The sequence below is a fragment of the Oncorhynchus mykiss genome, chromosome 3 (assembly GCF_057628025.1).
Source record: "Oncorhynchus mykiss isolate SJ-2025 chromosome 3, ASM5762802v1, whole genome shotgun sequence".
Classification (NCBI taxonomy): Eukaryota; Metazoa; Chordata; class Actinopteri; order Salmoniformes; family Salmonidae; genus Oncorhynchus; species Oncorhynchus mykiss.
Window position 1 is genome coordinate 31963292 of NC_143024.1, and position 18459 is coordinate 31981750.

The window sequence follows — 18459 nt, forward strand, 5'->3', positions numbered from 1 at the left end:
TAGAGGTTTTGCAATTTGATGGAAAATAGTGAGACGTTTTACAGTTTTGAGACTATGAAATGTGTTTCAAAACATTTACTAAATTTCAATTGAGAGACTTAACGAACACTTCTTAATGGGCTGTTAACTGTGTATTCAGTGGTGGAAAAAATACCGTATTGTCATACTTCAGTGCAAGTAAAGATACCTCAATAGAAAATGACTCAAGTAAAAGTGAATGTCACCCAGTAAAATAGTACTAGAGTAAAAGTAAAAAAGTATTTGGTTTTAAATATACTTAAGAATCAAAAGTAAAAGTATAAATCATTTCAAATTTCTTATATTAAGCAAACCAGACGGCTTTATTTTTTGTTTTTTAAATTTACGGATCTCCAACAGTCAGACATAATTTACAAACAAAGCATGTGTGTTTAATGTGTCCGCCAAACCAGAGGCAGTAGGGATGACCGGGGATGTTTTCTTGATAAATGCATGTATTGGACCATTTGCCTGTCCTGCTAAGCATTCAAAAATGTAACGAGTTCTTTTGGGTGTCATGGAAAATGTATGGAGTAAAAAATACATTATTTTCTTTATGAATGTAGTGAAGTAAAAGCAAACGTTGTCAAAAATATAAATAGTAAAGTACAGATACCCCAAAAATCTACTTAAGTAGTACTTTAAAGTATTTTTACTTTTAAGTACTTTTGTGCTGGCGTCCTGTTAGAAGATAACAGATGATTTTATTACAGTGGTTAAGATGGATTTTCAGTGTGTTCCATGATGTTTATTGCTCCCTAGTGGAGCTTTCTGGTACTTAGAAAGACTGTACGGAAACAGGAAGTAGAGTAGTCGTTCTGCACGCAGAGAAGCAGCTAGAAACAACGCTACGGTGCTGGTCTTTCAGTGCAGTTATTTCTTGTCACGCTTCAGCCTCGGAAAATATTTGTTTGTAAGTTAGATTCAAGCATATTGCTAGTGATGATAATCTTGTTATTGATATAATTGCTTACTTATAAATGTTGGTTGCATTTACTCACACAAATGGCATTTCCTTTCATGTATGACGTCAGCTGTATTACTTTGCTCGTGCGTCATGTAAACGAATTGTAAAACATACAATACTGTAGTTTTGTTACTTTTTCTAGTGTAATATGCTTTGTTATTGTACAGAGGTGGTTGCACATTATTAGAGTAATAAAGGAGTTAGACAATTACCATATGAGTAACAATTAGCGATATGGTTTGGCATCATGCCAGATGCATGGTACTTTGGCACGTGCTTTGTATTTATGCAACTGTGAATTGAATACTAAAGTATATTCTTTTCCGTATTTTGCAGTTTTACAACATAAACGTTTTCAATATATTAATTCAAGAAAAGTTACGCCTTGGGAGTTTTATTGAAGACTTGGTTGTTAACTATCTGTCTAATTTTGCATGGGAACGCAATTCAAGGGCAAAATAACTTTACACCACTGTGTGTATCTAATTCTATGGGTTCTGCGCATAAACATCAAGACCAGGTTCTGCAATAAAAAAAAAGACAATCTAAAGTGCCTTGAAACAAGTGGACCAATCGCAGCTTCGTCCGACAATCATGTGACACTGGTAGCTTTGAGGTCATTTTCTTGCGACTATAGCTGACAGCTCCATGTGAATGTCGCCTTCGTCTTCTACCACTAGCTTTCTATCTTATTTATCAAGGTAAGAACAGTCCTTTAAAGATATAAATGGCAACTACATGTATTTATATGTCTACCTAAGACCTGTCACAGGTGCAGTTGTGAATGCAGAGAATGTTTCCAGTTTGAGTTTCATAATTGTAATCGCTAGAACGGCAGAAACCCTAGTCGGCAAGGTCAGAATACGCTTGATGGCAGCTCAGCTTTTGAGACTGAAATGTTGCTAGTGACGTTAATTCAGCTCAGTCCACTATGACTACTTGCCACAACCATGTCTATTCATTGATTTCCTGCAAATATTTTGTTTTTAGTAGTACAGGCTACACGATTGTTGACACAATGTTATGTTACACAACACAATCCCCACGTTACTGTTACTAATTGCTAAAGCGTCTCAAGATAGCTAGGGTAAGCTTGTTGACAGCAGTCCATGACCGGCAGACTACGGAGAATAAGAACATATAGTCCTTATCATAAAGTTGCACATGAAGAGGTTAGTTGGGCATAGCAACATGTGATTGTAGGTTCAGGAACAACAAAAAAAAGAATGAGAACCACTGAGTGATATTCACTCTCTTGAATTAACTCTCTCTCTCTTTCTCTCTATTGCTCGCTCTCAGGTGTTGGCATGGTGACTGTGGCTGCTGTGTTGTGAATACGTGTCTCGCTTCTCTCTGGCCTTGTGCTGCTCTCTCTGGTCTCGTGCTGCTCTCTGTTTCTCCATGACCAGCCGTCTGCTGGGCCGATGTGCCCGTCTCCTCCCCAGGCCCCCCCAGGCCTCAGCCGCCGCTGCCCTCCTGCCAACCCCTGCAGCTGGGCCAGCAGAGCCACAATGGGCCCAGGCCTGGCGGCAGCCTGTGTTAAGGGGGCTATGTGAGGGCAGGAGTTTGGTCAATGAGGAGTATCCCATCGAGCCCAAACGCACCCAGCTGGATGAGCTCTTAGAGAGGGCCCAATCTCCACAGGATGTCCTGCAGGCATGGGCGGCACAAGGAGGAAAGGCCAATCAGGCAGCTAAGGCTCTGGTTCAGCTTGTCAGATTGGCTGGGAGAGAGAAAGGTGGGGCTAAAATGGACCAATTTGAGCTGCTGAATGATCCTAGACTGCTAGACATACTGGACACGGTTACTGCACAGGTAGGAGAGGGTGTTGTAAGAAGGGTCAGGGGATAGGTAGGATGAGGAAAGGTGAGGGTAGATAAGTGGAGGGTTGAGAGGGGATGAAGATGGGTAAGGAGTGATGAAAGCAAGAGACATGGGGCAGGTTACAGTTAAGGCAGAAGGCAGCTCTAAATATTCATTAAACCTTTCGGTGCTCTCTGAGTTTCTTTGCGTGTGTGTAAATTGACTGTGTGTGGGTGTATCTCTTCCCCCAGGTAGCGTCGGTCTGGAATGGTACGCTGGTCTCTCTGCTGCGCTCCCTCTCTGCTCTGGGTGTTCCTCCTACAGCTGCAGTACAACGCTCCATCCAGACAGAGGTGCTGTGGCGTGTACGCAGGCTCTCCTACAAACAGCTGGCTTTCTTGGCAGACTGGGGAGCAGGGCGTAAGGGTCAGATGGAGGTGTCGCTGGTGAGTGCAGCGCTAAAACAGCTGGAGCTCCGCTGGACTGAGATCGCTGACTCTAGAACAGTCAGTACCCTGATGGCTAGGGCTGGACACCTCAGTCCTGCACTGATGGACAGACTGGAGGATAAGGTAACAAGCACCTATACTACTACCACCACACTACACACACTAAGTTATCAAAAATGTATTTGGACAGTGAATAAAAATACATTTAAATTGTCGCTATACTCCAGCATTTTAGATTTGAGACAGAATGTTTCAGATTAGGCGACAGGAAAGAATGTTAGCTTTTATTTTAGGGTATTTTCATACATATCTATTTTACTGTTTAGAAATGCACCTTATGTATCTAGTCCCTCTAATTTAAAAAGTCATAAGTATTTGGACAAATTGACTTAGTACTAAACTTGACTAGTTTAATAAACTATTTGTCACCATATTCCTTGCACGCAATGATTAGGGATGGGCATTTGCCATTTTTTGACTGTTCAAATACCCTATATTTATTTTGTGAGTACTCAAAGGAATTTTAAAATATATATTTTTAGAACACACGAACCGCACTGGAAACAAATGTGCGCATTTATCTATAGGCCTATGCCAACAGTGCTCGACAACGCCAAATGTATCATAACCATTACAGATAACACATCCTAATTGCTAAATTGCCCCATATACACAGTATTCAGTCAATAAAAAAGCAAGTGCCATTTAAGATTAATTTATTGAAACCTTAATATCAACTGGTAATATTATATCGTGGAACATGATCTTCAGAATGGCAGTAACCTCATCAGTGACGCTTGCTTGTAGAAACATATGGCTGTGCAATGGCATAGGCTTGCTTGTTAATTTAGCAGACAAGACACTCTTATTTCCCGAGCCCTTATCACAGTCAAGACACCTATGTTATAGTAAAAAAAACATGATGTAATATAACAATAAAATTGAACAAAGTATTCAGACCCCTTTTTCCACATTTTGTTACTTTACTGCTTTATTCTAAAATGTATTACATTGTTTTCCCCCCTCATCAATCTACACACAATAACAAAGCAAAAACAGATTTAGACATTTTTGATAATTAATAAAAAATAAACTGAAATATCAAATAAAATGTTATTTGTCATATGTGCCGAATACAACATGTATAGGTAGACCTTACCGTGAAATGCTTACTTACAAGCCCTTAATATCACATTTACATTGGTATTCAGACACTTAGCACTTTGTTTAAGCACCATTGGCAGCGATTACAGCCTCGATTCTTCTTGGGTATGACGCTACAAGCTTGGCACGTGTATTTGGGGAGTTTCTCCGATTCTTCTCTGCAGATCCTGTCAAGCTCTGTCAAGTTGGATGGGGAGCATTGCTGCACAGCTATTTTCAGGTCTCCAGAGATGTTCAATTGGGTTCATGTCCGGTTTCTGGCTGGGCCACTCAAGGACATTCAGAGAATTATCCCGAAGCCACTCCTGCGTTGTCTTGGCTGTGTGCTTAGGGTCGTTGTCCTGTTGGAATGTGAACCTTTGCCCCAGTCTGAGGTCCTCAGGAGCAGGTTTTCATTAAGGATCTCTCTGTACTTTGCTCCGTTCATCTTTGCCTAGATCCTGACTAGTCTGCTTATCCCTGCCGCAGAAAAACATCACCACATCGTGATGCTGCCACAACCATGCTTCACCAGACGGGATGCTTGGCATTCAGGTGAAAGAGTTTCATCAATATTTTTTCTCATGGTCTGAGAGTCTTTAGGTGCCTTTTGGCAACTCTAAGTGGGCTGTCATGTGCCTTCTACTGAGGAGTGGTTTCTGTCTACCATAAAGGCCTGATTGGTGGAGTGCAGCACAGATGGTTGTCCTTCTGGAAGGTTCTCCCATCTCCACAGAGGACGTCTGGGGCTCTGTCAGAGTGACCATTGGGTTCTTGGTCACCTCCCTGATCAAGGCCCTCATTCCCTCGATTGCTCAGTTTGGCCGGGCAGCCATCTCTAGGAAGTGTCTTGGTGGTTCCAAACTTCTTCCATTTAAGAATGATAGAGGCCACTGTGTTCTTGGAGACCTTCAATGCTGCAGACATTTTTTGGTACCCTTCTCCAGATCTGTGCCTCGACACAATCCTGTCTCGGAGCTCTATGGACAATTCCTTAGACCTCATGGCTTGTTTTTTGCTCTGACATGCACTGTCAACTGTGGGACCTTATATAGACAGGTGTGTGCCTTTCCAAATCATGTCCAATGAATTGAATTTACCACAGGTGGACTCGAATCAAGTTGTAGAAACATCTCAAGGATGCACCTGAGCTCATTTTCGAGTCTTAGCAAAGGGACTGAATAATTATTTACATAAGATATCTGTTTTTTTATTTTTGATACATTTGCAAAATGCCTATCGTTTTTCGCTTTGTCATTATGGTGTGTGTGTACATGCATGCATACATACATACATACAGTTGAAGTCGGAAGTTTACATACACTTAGGTTGGAGTCATTAAAACTTGTTTTTTAACCATTCCAATTTCTTGTTAACAAGTCGGTTGGGACATCTAGTTTGTGCATGACATAAGCAATTTTTACAACAATTGTTTATAGACAGATTATTTCATTGTATCACAATTCCAGCGGGTCAGAAGTTTACATACACTAAGTTGACAGTGCCTTTAAACCTCTTGGAAAATTCCAGAAAATGATGTCATGGCTTTAGAAGCTTCTCATAGGCTAATTGACATAATTTGAGTCAATTGGAGGTGTACCTGTGGATGTATTTCAAGGCCTACTTGTGTCATGCACAAAGTAGATGTCCTAACCGACTTTGCCAAAACTATAGTTTGTTAACGAGAAATGTGTGGACTGGTTGAAAAACAAGTTTTAATGACTCCAACCTAAGTGTATGTAAACTTCCGACTTCAACTGTACATGTATAGCGGAGTGGAACTGTAATTGCCACCATCAACAAATCTGTCTCAACCCAACACTCCTTTTCTTTTGATTTTCCTTTTCTTTTCTCTGTCTCCCCCCTCTCTCTGTTCCCACCCCAGGCGTTAGAGCTAGCTGAAGGGTTTGGGGCGGAGGATATCCGCAGGGTGTCTGTGTCTCTGGCGTCTCAGGGACGCCGTTCAGTGCCTCTGCTCAGAGCTCTGTCCTACTACCTCCTACAGAAACCCTCAACAGACCTTTCCACACCGCTACTGTTGGACCTCGCCTACGCATATGGTACACACACTTGACTAAAATATTTAACTTGTTGTGTATATTAAATTTGTTTTATTTAGAATTTATTATTTCATTTAATCTCCATATAGGTGCTGCCTATGCTGTCTGCCAAAATCAATAATGTTTAGTTATTCAAAGTAGATAAGGTATACTGTTTTTTTTTTTCTAGAGAAAATGTGCGCATTGAGCTCAAAGAAAAAAACTGAACAAAATGGAATTCAAATAATTTAATCACTGTAGGTCAATAAGTTGTTTAAAAACCGAACAATAACCGAAGTGTCTGTTAATTGCTCAGCAATAATATATATATATATATACACACACATAAACTGGAGATGTAAAAGGATGTGCCACAGGGTTGAATGCTGGTACCATTGTTATTCTCCATCTTTGTTAACAATACACCTAACAACAAACTACCTGCGGTCAACTGATATTTCAGCTGGGAATTTTTCTTTATTCCAACAGATTTATAGGGGCAGTGCAGTTAATGTGATCTCCCCCCCCCCCCCCCCCCCCTGAGGTCGAAATAGCACACTGTAATTGTGATAATGATGATATGCCCTTTTTGTGTAAGAGCTGTTTGAAAAAAATGCCTGTGCCTTCAATTATAGGTGCGTGCGCAAAAAAAGCCTCCTGTATTTCCGTCTTCACGTGAATTATGGGGATTTGGGCCTGGTCTCGGGGAAGCTGTTGGACTCATTAAAGGAAAAATCTTTGTCCAGTTTAAGGAGAGTAATTGCTGTTCTGCTGTCCATAAGCTCTTTTTGGTCATAAGAGATGGTAGCAGCAACTTTATGTAAAAAATAAGTTACTAACAATGCAATAAAACCAACAAAATAGCACAGTTCGTTAGGAGCCCGAAAAATGGCAGCCATCCCCTCCGGAACCATTATATAAGTGTTCAATGATTTATTTATTTATTTATATATATATATATATATATATATATATATATAGGGGGATGCCTGCCATTTTACGGGCTCCTAACCAACTGCTATTTTGTTAGTTTTATTGCATTTATTGCACACATTTTCATTCATATATATATATATATATATATATATATATATATATATATATATATATATATATATATATGAATGAAAACGTGTATATGTTGCTTGCCTGTGACGGTTTTATAAATACCAATCATTTGAGGTGCATTCAAATGCTAGAATCTCCAAGTATGCCAGAATTGAGTAAGAAATGTTTGCGCGGTTGATGAATGAGGCCTCTGGAATTTCAGCCTGTTCAGGTGGGATGGAACATTTGGCCCACATCATGATCTTAATATAATAGACCAATGACTGTTCATTTGGGTAAGTGGTGGACTCTAGACCATCCTATCAGCCAATCAGGGCTGTGTATGTAAATATCTTAAATGTCCACACAATCAGACATCATTTCAGGGGCCAAAGGAGGTTTAGGGAAATAAATTACAAAAAATATTCTCTGTAATTGAACACAGTGATTTATTAGACATACTGTGATCATTTCAAAATAAAATTACAAAGACTGCATGGGGGCTTTAAATTCTCTCTCGCTCTCTCTCTATTTTTCTTTCTTTCTTTCAGGGAAGTTGAATTTCCACCATTCCCAGGTCTTCCAGCGATTGGCAGCCGAGTTGTTACCCAGAATGCCAGATATTAGTTCTGCCGATGTCACTCGCTGCGCCAAATCACTAGCCTTCCTCAAGTGGCTCCATCTCCCATTGTTTGAGGCATTCGCTGAGGTCCGCACACACTCAGACACTTCTAAACACATCTTCAACTGGTTGGATCATCCCCTAGCCCTCTTGAGTAACAAATATTGCTTTAACTCATCCTCTTATTTTCTTCCTTTGATTTAAAAAAAAACTATTCAGCACTACAGCGTGAACAGTCAGAAGTACAGCACACTGCAGCTTTGTAACCTGCTCATGTCACTGGCCAGGCTCAACTTCCAGCCCAGCAAGGGGGAGGAGTTCTACAAGAAGGTAAACAATGAGAGTAGCAATTTGTTTCTTTATTTACCTTATGCTGTTTATTTAAATTTTGTTTAACCTTTATTTAACTAGTCAGGTAAGTCAGTTAAGAACAAATTCTTATTTAAGGACTGCCTACCCCGGCCAGACCCGGACGGCGCTGGGCCAATTGTCTGGGACTCCCAATCACGGCCGGATGTGATGCAGCCTGGATACTCTTGGATAAATATTGTGTAGAACGACTGGGTTCTCAGTCATGTAGATTCATGTCAGTGCTGCACATGACAGTTCTATCAACTTTGGTTGATGAGGGGAAGAGGCATTTGGCTAGAGTACCTTCCCAGAATGTAGTCCGTGTTTGTCAACTGTCTCCTCCTGTGTGTATGTAGGTCCACTCTGCCCTGGAGGGTGTTCTCCCTAGCCTGGAGGCGTTCCTGCAGATAGACGTGGTGTGGTCTCTGTGTGTGTTACAGCAGGCCAAGCCCCAGCACATCACAGCCCTCAACCAACACACACATGTTGCCAAACTCTCAGGTAAACACACACTCTAGTACTGGTCCACCCCAGGAGATGACAGCAGAGGACCGATCCACTGATGTTCATGTGGTCTGTGCTCATAGCCCTGTGCATTCTCAGCTGTACAGACTTGGGTGATTCTGCTGATTTGATGTTGCGTTGCTATATTGTTGTTTCACAGAAGGCAGTCTGTCTCGAGTGGAGAACTATCGCCTGAAGCTCCTCCACATCATTGCTACCCTCCAGTTAGAACACCCAGAGTCTCTGTCCTCCACCCTGCCTACAGAGGCCATGTTGATTCCCTCCACCCTGGGCCGGGACTCCCCCCTCTCCCCTCTACAGACTGGGCTGAAGGGGGCCCTGGATAATCTGGTGGGGGGGAAAGCAGAGGCCCTACGTACCGGGGTCAACACTATATACGGCTGGACCATAGGTGAATACACGCGCACACACAAACACTGTAAGGCTGAAACAACAGGTGATTGACTTGTTGTGTCCTATCAGATGGAGAGCTGGTGGTGGACAGTGAAAATAAGCCAATGGACCTGGTGACCCTGACAGCCCCTCACCTGCCTGGAGGAGGTGGAACCAATCCCCTACCTGAGGGTGCATGCAGGTGAGGGAAGAAGGGGGTGTGTGTGTGTGTGTGTGTGCATGTGTTCTGACAGTCCTCCTCTTTGCAGGTTAGCGTTCTTGACCTGGGAGTTTCCTAACTATGGCTCCAGGAGTAAAGATCTGCTGGGACGATTCACCATGATGAGACGGCATCTCAAACTGGCTGGCTTTATCCTTGTAGAGGTATGGAGGGATGATGAGGAGAGAGGGAGTGATGCAGGTGGACTGAAAGAGACGTTCTGGCAGTCATTATAACAGTAACTGTCTATCGCATACACACAAACCCTAACCACAGCATACTCTCCAGCCCAGGCCAGACACTCTTGGGTGTAATCACCAGAACAAGCCTCTTTCCTGGGGGAGATCAGGTAGACTGGGATGGACACAGCATTACTGCATTACACTGCTTGAAGCTCATAGCCTCAAAGTAACACACGCACAGTACAGCAGTCTTCTGAAGTTAAAAGGGAATTGACTTCCATTCACTGTAGATGTCTAGGTGTGATTCATAGCACATCCCCTTAGCATGTGCATCAGAGTTGTTACATAGGGAATGGGCTGTGTGAGATATGCTCGTCTCAGTGTTTCCATTTCAGCAAATTAACTCATCACCCTGACAAAGTAAAATGGTTCTTTATCCTTCTCTGATTAACAGACTATGAGAACGACAAGGTCTTTGTGTGGCTAATAGGGTTGTCAGTATAACACAAATCTCTTTTCCATGGCAAAAAGAAAACACAAAACCAACTATACTCTATTGTCCTTTTTAAAAACTGCTGTATAAGCTGAGTATACAAAACATTAAGGACACCTTCTTCATATTGAGTTGCACCCTCCCCTTTTGCCCTCAGAACAGCCTCAAATCGTCAGGGCATGGACTCGACAAGGTGTCAAAAGTGTTCCACAGGGATGCTGGCCAAGGTTGACTCTAATGCTTCCCACAGTTGTCAAGTTGGCTGGATGTCCTTTGGGTGGTGGACCATTCTTGATACACACGGGAAACTGTTGTGTGAAAAACCCAGCAGCGTTGCAGTTCTTGACACAGAAACCGGTGCAACTGGCACTGAAATGTTTTCTCTTGCCCATTTACCCTTTGAATGGCACACGTACAGGGCATTCTGAAAGTATTCAGACCCCTGGACTTTTTCCACATTTTGTTATGTTACAGCTTTATTCTAAAATGGATTAAAATGTTTTTACCTCATCAATCTACACACAATACCCCATAATAACAAAGCAAAAATAGATTTTTAGAAATTGTTGCTAATTTATAAAAAATAAACTGAAATATCACATTTACATAAGTATTCAGACACTGTACTCGGTACTTTGTTGAAGTACCTTTGGTAGTGATTAGAGCCTCGAGGTTTGGGTATGACGCTACAAGTTTGGCACGTGTATTTGGGGAGTTTCTCCGATTCTTCTCTGCAGATTCTCTCAAGCTCTGTCAGGTTGGATGGGGGAACGTCGCTGCACAGCTATTTTCAGGTGTCTCCATAGATGTTAGATCGGGTTCAAGTCCAGGCTATGGCTGGGCCACATAAGGACATTCAGAGACTTGTCCCAAAACTACTCCTGCTTTGTCTTGGCTGTGTACTTAGGGTCAGTGTCCGGTTGGAAGATTAACTTTCTCCCCAGTCTGAGGTCCTGAGCGTTCTGGAGCAGATTTTTATCATGGATCTCTCTCTGTACTTTGCGTTAAACTTTCCTGGGATCCTGACTAGTGTCCCAGGGATGGTGCCAAGTTTCCTCCAGACGTGACATTTGGAATTCAGGCCATTGAGTTCCATCTTGGTTTCATCAGACCAGAGAATCATGTTTCTCATGGTCTGATCGTCCGTTAGGTGCCTTTTGGCAAACTCCAAGCGTGCTGTCATGTCCATTTTTACTAAGGAGTGGCTTCCATCTGGCCACTCTACCATAAAGGCCTGATTGGTGGAGTGCTGCAGAGATGGTTGTCCTTCTGGAAGGTTCTCCCATCTCCACAGAGGAACTCTGGAGCTCTGTCAGAGTAACCATCTGGTTCTTGGTCACCTGCCTGAACAAGGCCCTTCTCCCCCAATTGCTCAGTTTGGTCAGGTGGCCAGCTTTAGGAAGAGTCTCTTGGTGGTTACAAACCTCTTCCATTCAAGAATGATGGAAGCCACTGTTTACTTGGGAACCTTCAATGCTACAGATGTTTTTTTTTGGTACCCTTCCCCAGATCTGTGCCTCAACACAATCCTGTCTCGGAGCTCTACGGATAAGACTAATTTCTATCAGCGTGTTAAATGTGCAACAAGAGGAAAAAAACTGTAGACCACCTTTACTTCACACACAGAGACGTGTACAAAGCCCTCCCTCGCCCTCCATTTGGCAAAACTGACAATAACTCTATCCTCCTGATTCCTGCTTACATGCAAAAATTAAAGCAGGAAGCACCAGTGACTCTGTCTATTAAAAAAATAAAGGAAAGTGGTCAGATGAAGCCGATGCTAAAATACAGGAATATGTTGGAATACGACTGGAATATGTTCCGGGATTCTTTCGATGGCACTGAGGAGTACATCGCATCAGTCGCTGGCTTTATCAATAAGTGCATCGAGGACGTCATCACCACAGTGACTGTACGTACATACCCCAACCTGAAGTCATGGATTACAAGTAACATTCGCACTGAGCTAAAGGGTGGAGCTGCCCCTTTCAAGGAGCGGGAAGCTTATAATGAATTCCGCTATGCCCTCTGAAAAACCATCAAACAGGCAAAGCATCAATACAGGACTAAGATTGAATCGTACTACACTGGCTCCGACGCTCGTCGGATGTGGCAGGGCTTGCAAACTATTACAGACTACGAAGGGAAGCACAGCTGAGAGCTGCCCAGTGTCACGAGCCTACCAGTCGAGTTAAATAACTTTTATGCTTGCTTCGAGGCAAATAACATTGAAACATGCATGAGAGCATCAGCTGTTCCGGATGACTGTGTGATCACATTCTCTGCAGGAGATGTCAACATTCACAAGGCCGCTGGACCAGACGGATTACCAGAACGTGTACTCCGAGCATGAGCTGACCAACTGGCAAGTGTCTTTACTAACATTTTCAACCTCTCCCTGTCAGTCTGTAATACCAACATGTTTCAAGCAGACCACCATAGTCCCTGTGCCGAAGAACACGAAGGTAACCTGCCTAAATGACTACTGACCCGTAGCACTCACATCTGTAGCCATGAAGTGCTTTGAAAAGCTGGTCATGGCTCACAACACCATTATCCGAGAAACCCTAGATCCACTCCAATTTGTATACCGCACCAACAGATCCACAGATGATGCAATCTCTATTGCACTCCACACTGCCCTCTCACACCTGGACAAAAGGAACACCTATGTGAGAATGCTACAGCTCAGCGTTCAACACCGTAGTGCCCTCAAAGCTCATCACTAAGTTAAGGACTCTGGGACTAAACACCTCCCTCTGCAACTGGATCCTGGACTTCCTGATGGGCCCCCCCCAGGTGGTAAGGGTAGGTAACAACACGTCTGCCACGCTCATCCTCAACACAGGGGCCCCTCAGGAGTGCGTGCTCAGTCCCCTTCTGTACTCCCTGTTCACTCATGACTGCACGGCCAGGCACGACTCCAACACCATCATTAAGTTTGCTGACGACACAACAGTGGGCCTGATCACCGACAACGATGAGACGGCCTATACAGACGAGGTCAGAGACCTGACCGTGTGGTGCAAGGACAACAACCTCTCTCTTAACGTGTCAAGACAAAGGAGATGATTGTGGACTACAGGAAAAGGAGGACCGAGCACGTCCCCATTCTCATCGACGGGGCTGCAGTGGAGCAGGTTGAGAGCTTCCAAGTTCCTTGGTGTCCACATCACCAACAAACTAACATGGTCCAAGCACACCAAGACAGTTGTGAAGAGGGCAAAACCTATTACCCCTCAGGAGACTGAAAATATTTGGCATGGGTCCTCAGATCCTGAAAAAGTTTTACAGCTGCACCATCGAGAGTATGCATCACTGGTTGCATCATTGCCTGGTATGGCAACTGCTCGGCCTCCGACCGCAAGGCACTACAGAGGGTAGTGCGTACGGCCCAGTACATCAGCGGGTCCAATCTTTCTGCCATCCAGGACCTCTATACCAGGCGGTGTCAGAGGAAGGCCCTAAAAATTGTCAGACTCCAGTCACCCGGGTCATAGACTGTTCTCTCTGCTTCCGCACGGAAAGCGGTACTGGAGTGCCAAGTCTAGGTCCAAGTACATTTTCTATTGTGTTATTGACTGTACGTTTGTTTATCCCATGTGTAACTCTGTGTTGTTTTTGTCGCACTGCTTTGCTTTATCTTGGCCAGGTCGCAGTTGTAAATAAGAACTTGTTCTGGCCTACCTGGTTAAATAAAGGTGAAATAAATCAAATTAAAAGAGCTAGGCGATATGCACAAATATCAAATCATGGTATTTTTCAAATGTTTGATGCTATTTGACGGTATTTTATGTTTTTGATTAATATACATTCTACATTTGCTTGGGTGAGGGCTAGGGCCATTCCCCCCCCAGAAATGTCTGGGAACTTGTAGGTGCCTTGGTGGAAGAGTGGGGTAACATGTCACAGCAAGAACTGGCAAATCTAGTGCAGTCCATGAGGAGATGCCCTGCAGTACTTAATGCAGCTGGTGGCCATACCAGATACTAACGGTTTATTTTATTTTTATTTTAATCCCCCCCCCCCCACACACACACACACTTTATTCAGGGACACATTATCCACATGTCTGTGGAACTTGTTCAGTTTATGTCTGTTGTTGAATCTTGTTATGTTCATAGAAATATTTACACATGTTAAGTTTGCTGAACATAAACGCAGTTGACAGTGAGAGTGAGAATTATTTCAATGGGTCTTTCTCCATTCAGTTTTATACTGTTCAATTCAACTTCAACCTAAAATAATTTCCTGCGTTTCCATCCGTTTCTGCATTTCCTGCACTCATGAGATACTTTCCAAACTGCCACGATATGGGCAAAAAAACTGGGCCTTATTTTTAACCAAATGTTGCAATTGTGATTTAGATCAAAACACTTGGGTGAACTTTTGGAATCATGGAAATATGTTTATTCTAATTCTATAGTTAGAATATAAATAATAGTTGGCACTTTGATTACAGTGTTGTTTGACATGACAACGAGTAAAAATGCCATTAGCAAGTTGTTGTGACTGGGTAGGAACCAAAGTGATGTTCATAGTTTCCTAGGTGACCCTGTAATCTTTGGCTACATTAAATCTTTATTCATGTAGCCAACATATTCATGCTTCGCCTATTCCTCTTTGATATAGAAGGTACTTTTGAAGAAACAACATGCTGATTTAGGCCTCCACCAGCACTGGTATCAGGCTGTATTAGCTAGCCACGTTTGCCCGACTCATTACTTTAAGTAGCTAGTTAGCTAACACGATTTAGCAAAAGTTGCTAAGAAAACACAAACTAGCTGTTTGCAGATGTAAGGAAAATACAAATATTGTAATTATAGAACGCTTGTGGATTTATATTAAGATCAAAGTGGAAACAACACCGCTGTCATAAACATTGTTGCATGTGCTGCATTGACCATGCAGTCTGAACGAAAGTGTTGCGTGGTCAAGCAATAACAAATGCGCTTCTAGAGTGACTGGGTGGGACTAGGTCTGTGTGGGAAGCAGCATGGAGAGAGAGCGGAGAGGGATGACTCAAGTAGCGGGGTAACCTATACAAATGGACGTTACAGACGGCGTATCACATTTTAACAAACCAAACATTAAAATACCGTTATAGAAGGTAAACCAAAAACCCAAACCGGCCCGTTCATTAATACCGGTATATAGTAAAATACGTAGACCGCCCTAGGTCCAAGAGGCTTCTAAACTGCTTCTACCCCCAAGCCATAAGACTCCTGAGCATCTAATCAAATGGCTACCCAGAATATTTGCATTGCCCCCCCTCCCCCTTCTATGATGCTGTTACTCTGGTATCTATGCATAGTCACTTTAATAACTCACATGTACATGTTACCTCAATTACCTCGACCCGTGCCCCTGCACATTGACTCTGTACCAGTACCCCCTGTATATAGCCTCTATTGTTATTTACTGCTGTTCTTTAATTATTTGTTATGTTTATCTCTTACTTTTTTTGTTGTTGGTATTTTCTTAACTGCATTGTTGGTTAAGGGCTTGTAAGTACGCATTTCACTGTAAGGTATTCAGTGCATGTGAAAAATAAAATTGGATTTGAATTCCTTCAACCTCATGGCTTGGTTTTTGCTTTGACATGCACTGTCAACTGTGGGACCTTGTATAGACAGGTGTGTGCCATTCCAAATCATGTCCAATCAATTGAATTTACCACAGGTGGCCTCCAAGTTGTAGAAACATCTCAAGGATGCACCTGAGCTCAATTTCGAGTCTCATAGCAAGGGGTCTGAATTTTTTACATTTTATTTTATTTGAACCTTTATTTAACTAGGCAAGTCAGTTAAGAACAGTCTGTTTTCAATGACCGCCTAGGAACGGTGGGTTAACTGCCTTGTTCAGGGGCAGAACGACAGATTTTTACCTTGTCAGCTCGGGGATTCGATCTTGCAACCTTTCGGTTTCTAGTCCAATGCTCTAACCACTAGGCTGTATGCAAATAAGGTGTCTTTGTTTTTTTATTTGTTCTACATTTGCAATAATGTCTAAACCTGTTTTCCCTTTGTCATGATGGTGTATTGTGTATAGATTGGTGAGGAATAAAATTATTTAATACATTTTAGAATAAGGCTGTAACATGACAAAATGTGGAAAAAGTCAAGGGGTCTGAATACTTTCCGAATGCACTGTACACAATCCATGTCTCAAGGCTTAAAATCCTTTTTTAACCTGTCTCCCCCCTTCATCTACACTGATTGAAGTGGATTTAAAAGATGACATCAATAAGGGATCACAGCTTTCATCTGTTCAGTCTGTCATGGCAAGAGCAGGTGTTCTTAATGTCTTGTATACTCATATTAAATATTGTGATATAGTTTGGAAAATTCAATAATTGGACTCTAGGTGACAACATAATGTTTGTTTCCAACTTTTGGACAGTTTTCCTCAATAAATGAACTCTTGACTTTTTAGTTTCCTTGTCACAATACTTAGTATAGTGATATTGGTATCGTGACAACCCTAGTGGCTAATGCTGGCTAGCGGTGTACCGTATAATGCTATAGTTGGCTAGCTAATGCTATAAAAAACAATCTAATGCTCATTTAATGCTGCATCATGCAGGGCCAGGCTGGTCTGTCTCCCTGAAGGATGGCAGTTATAAAAAGGCCTGATAGTCAGTCAGGAGCCAGGAGAATAGCAGCAGCAGCAGCTCTGTCTCATCTAGGCCAAGCTCCTCAGCCAATCCCAGCACACACTCTCATCTAGGACAATCGCGTTAGCCAATCTTACCGCTCTCTCTCATCTAGGCCAATTGTGTTAGCCTGAGAGCTCTCAGGTCTGCAGTGGTGCATGCTGGGTAAACTAGGCCACTGAACTTACCTGTGACAGACTTCCAGACATAGGCCTTTTATCAATTAGATTTGTCCACCTCCTGTGTCCTCTCTCCTCTGTCCTCTTTCACCTTCTTTTGAAAAAGGTCAGTTAATCAGGGAGAGTCTGCAAGATAAATGTCTAAAGTGATCAAAACAAATTAGGTAGTTCTGACTTTTTATAAATAAAATAATAAGTAGCATATCGTTTTTAAACGTGCATGTTTTTTTCCACCGACACAACAAAAGCTGATTCAAAGGGTGTGTGGCAGATTTAAAAACTTTCCTGTGGTAGGATACACATGAGTATCCTCAATGAAAGGTGGCAATTGAGGAGGGGAGGACACTCTTCTTACTAATGAATTGACACACATCTTGACAACTTATCTGTTTCTGGGTCATGGAGGAGAGAAAATGAAGGATTGACTTTTACCCAAATGAGAGAACCACCTAGATTGTCTCCAAACCTGATTTGCATAAAAACACTACTTGGTGTATGTCAGCTATAGTATTGCAAGGTAAAGAGTATTATTGATAGACAAACCCCTGAATCTGTACTTTCTGTCCCTCCCTAGGTGCCATACTATGAGTGGCTGGAGCTCAAGTCTGATTGGCAGAAAGTGGCGTATGTGAAGGATAAGATGGGGAAGGCCATTGCTGAGGAAATGGCGAAGTGAACTAGGCCAAACAGCAGAAGTTTAGAACTGAACCAGACTCAACTGGACTGGAAAGAGGAGAGCCAGGATGTCAAGGACGGCTCACCAAAACCAATCTGGTCTCAAACAACTCTGAACAACAACCCCCCCCCCCACACACACATACACACTAATCAACCCACTTTAAAACAAGCTGATTGGTGGAAAATGTCTTTGTCGTTTTATCTTTGGTTGCCTTGCCGATGCGTGGGGCTTTCCATGTTACCATGGAGACGGCCCTTGAGAGTTCTGTATGCTGAAGAGAGCAAACAGAGAGGGAGAAAGAGAGAGTGGGCTCTATAGCAGAAAGCAAGGGAAGAAAGACCTCTTGCTAAGGAGATGTGTCCCTAAGTGACACTCAGTGAAAGAGAATGGAGAGCAGCATCATATAATCAACGCCCCAATCAATGTTAAAAGCTGTGTATCACCTGTGAATAGAATGGTCTAATTAAATTATCAATATGAGCTTTGTTGAGTGATGTTATTATTGAATACATTATTTTATGCTTTAATTTCGATATACGTGTCCCACACACTGTCCTCCATGTTGGCACAAATGTTCCATGACTGTAACATTGTTTGTGTTTGAGAGCATAAAATCCGTGATCCATTGTGGGTAAATTGTGACTGACTAATAAGTATTTATTCATGATGCAAGGTGATTTGTAGATCAGTCAGTCAATCAATCAAATGTATTTAT

The 18459-nt window shown here is 42.5% G+C and overlaps 1 protein-coding gene across 2 annotated transcripts; it reads left to right on the forward strand.

The window, feature by feature from the left end:
- Window positions 1-807: 807 nt before the first annotated feature.
- On the forward strand, window positions 808-18224 carry fastkd4 (FASTK mitochondrial RNA regulator 4). Of its 2 annotated transcripts, none has more exons than XM_090228336.1 (12): window positions 808-931; window positions 1322-1686; window positions 2285-2800; window positions 3040-3360; window positions 6266-6440; window positions 8018-8175; window positions 8308-8418; window positions 8796-8940; window positions 9104-9355; window positions 9427-9538; window positions 9606-9720; window positions 17640-18224. In XM_090228336.1, exons 3-12 carry the CDS (start codon window positions 2387-2389, stop codon window positions 17739-17741), a joined length of 1905 nt encoding a protein of 634 aa, XP_090084462.1. In that variant the 5' UTR covers window positions 808-931; window positions 1322-1686; window positions 2285-2386; the 3' UTR covers window positions 17742-18224. The 2 variants fall into 2 exon arrangements, 1 of the variants encoding a protein (XP_090084462.1); XR_016493697.1 differs by having other exon boundaries at window positions 819-931; window positions 7055-8175.
- The last annotated feature ends 235 nt before the right edge of the window (window positions 18225-18459 follow it).

Excerpts from the sequence above, each read along its gene's own strand:
- fastkd4 (XM_090228336.1), top strand. The coding sequence starts at position 2,387 with ATGACCAGCCGTCTGCTGGGCCGATGTGCCCGTCTCCTCCCCAGGCCC. Across the intron at positions 8,176-8,307 it reads TGTTTGAGGCATTCGCTGAG|CACTACAGCGTGAACAGTCA; the intron begins GTCCGCACACAC and ends AAAACTATTCAG. Across the intron at positions 9,356-9,426 it reads TATATACGGCTGGACCATAG|ATGGAGAGCTGGTGGTGGAC; the intron begins GTGAATACACGC and ends GTGTCCTATCAG.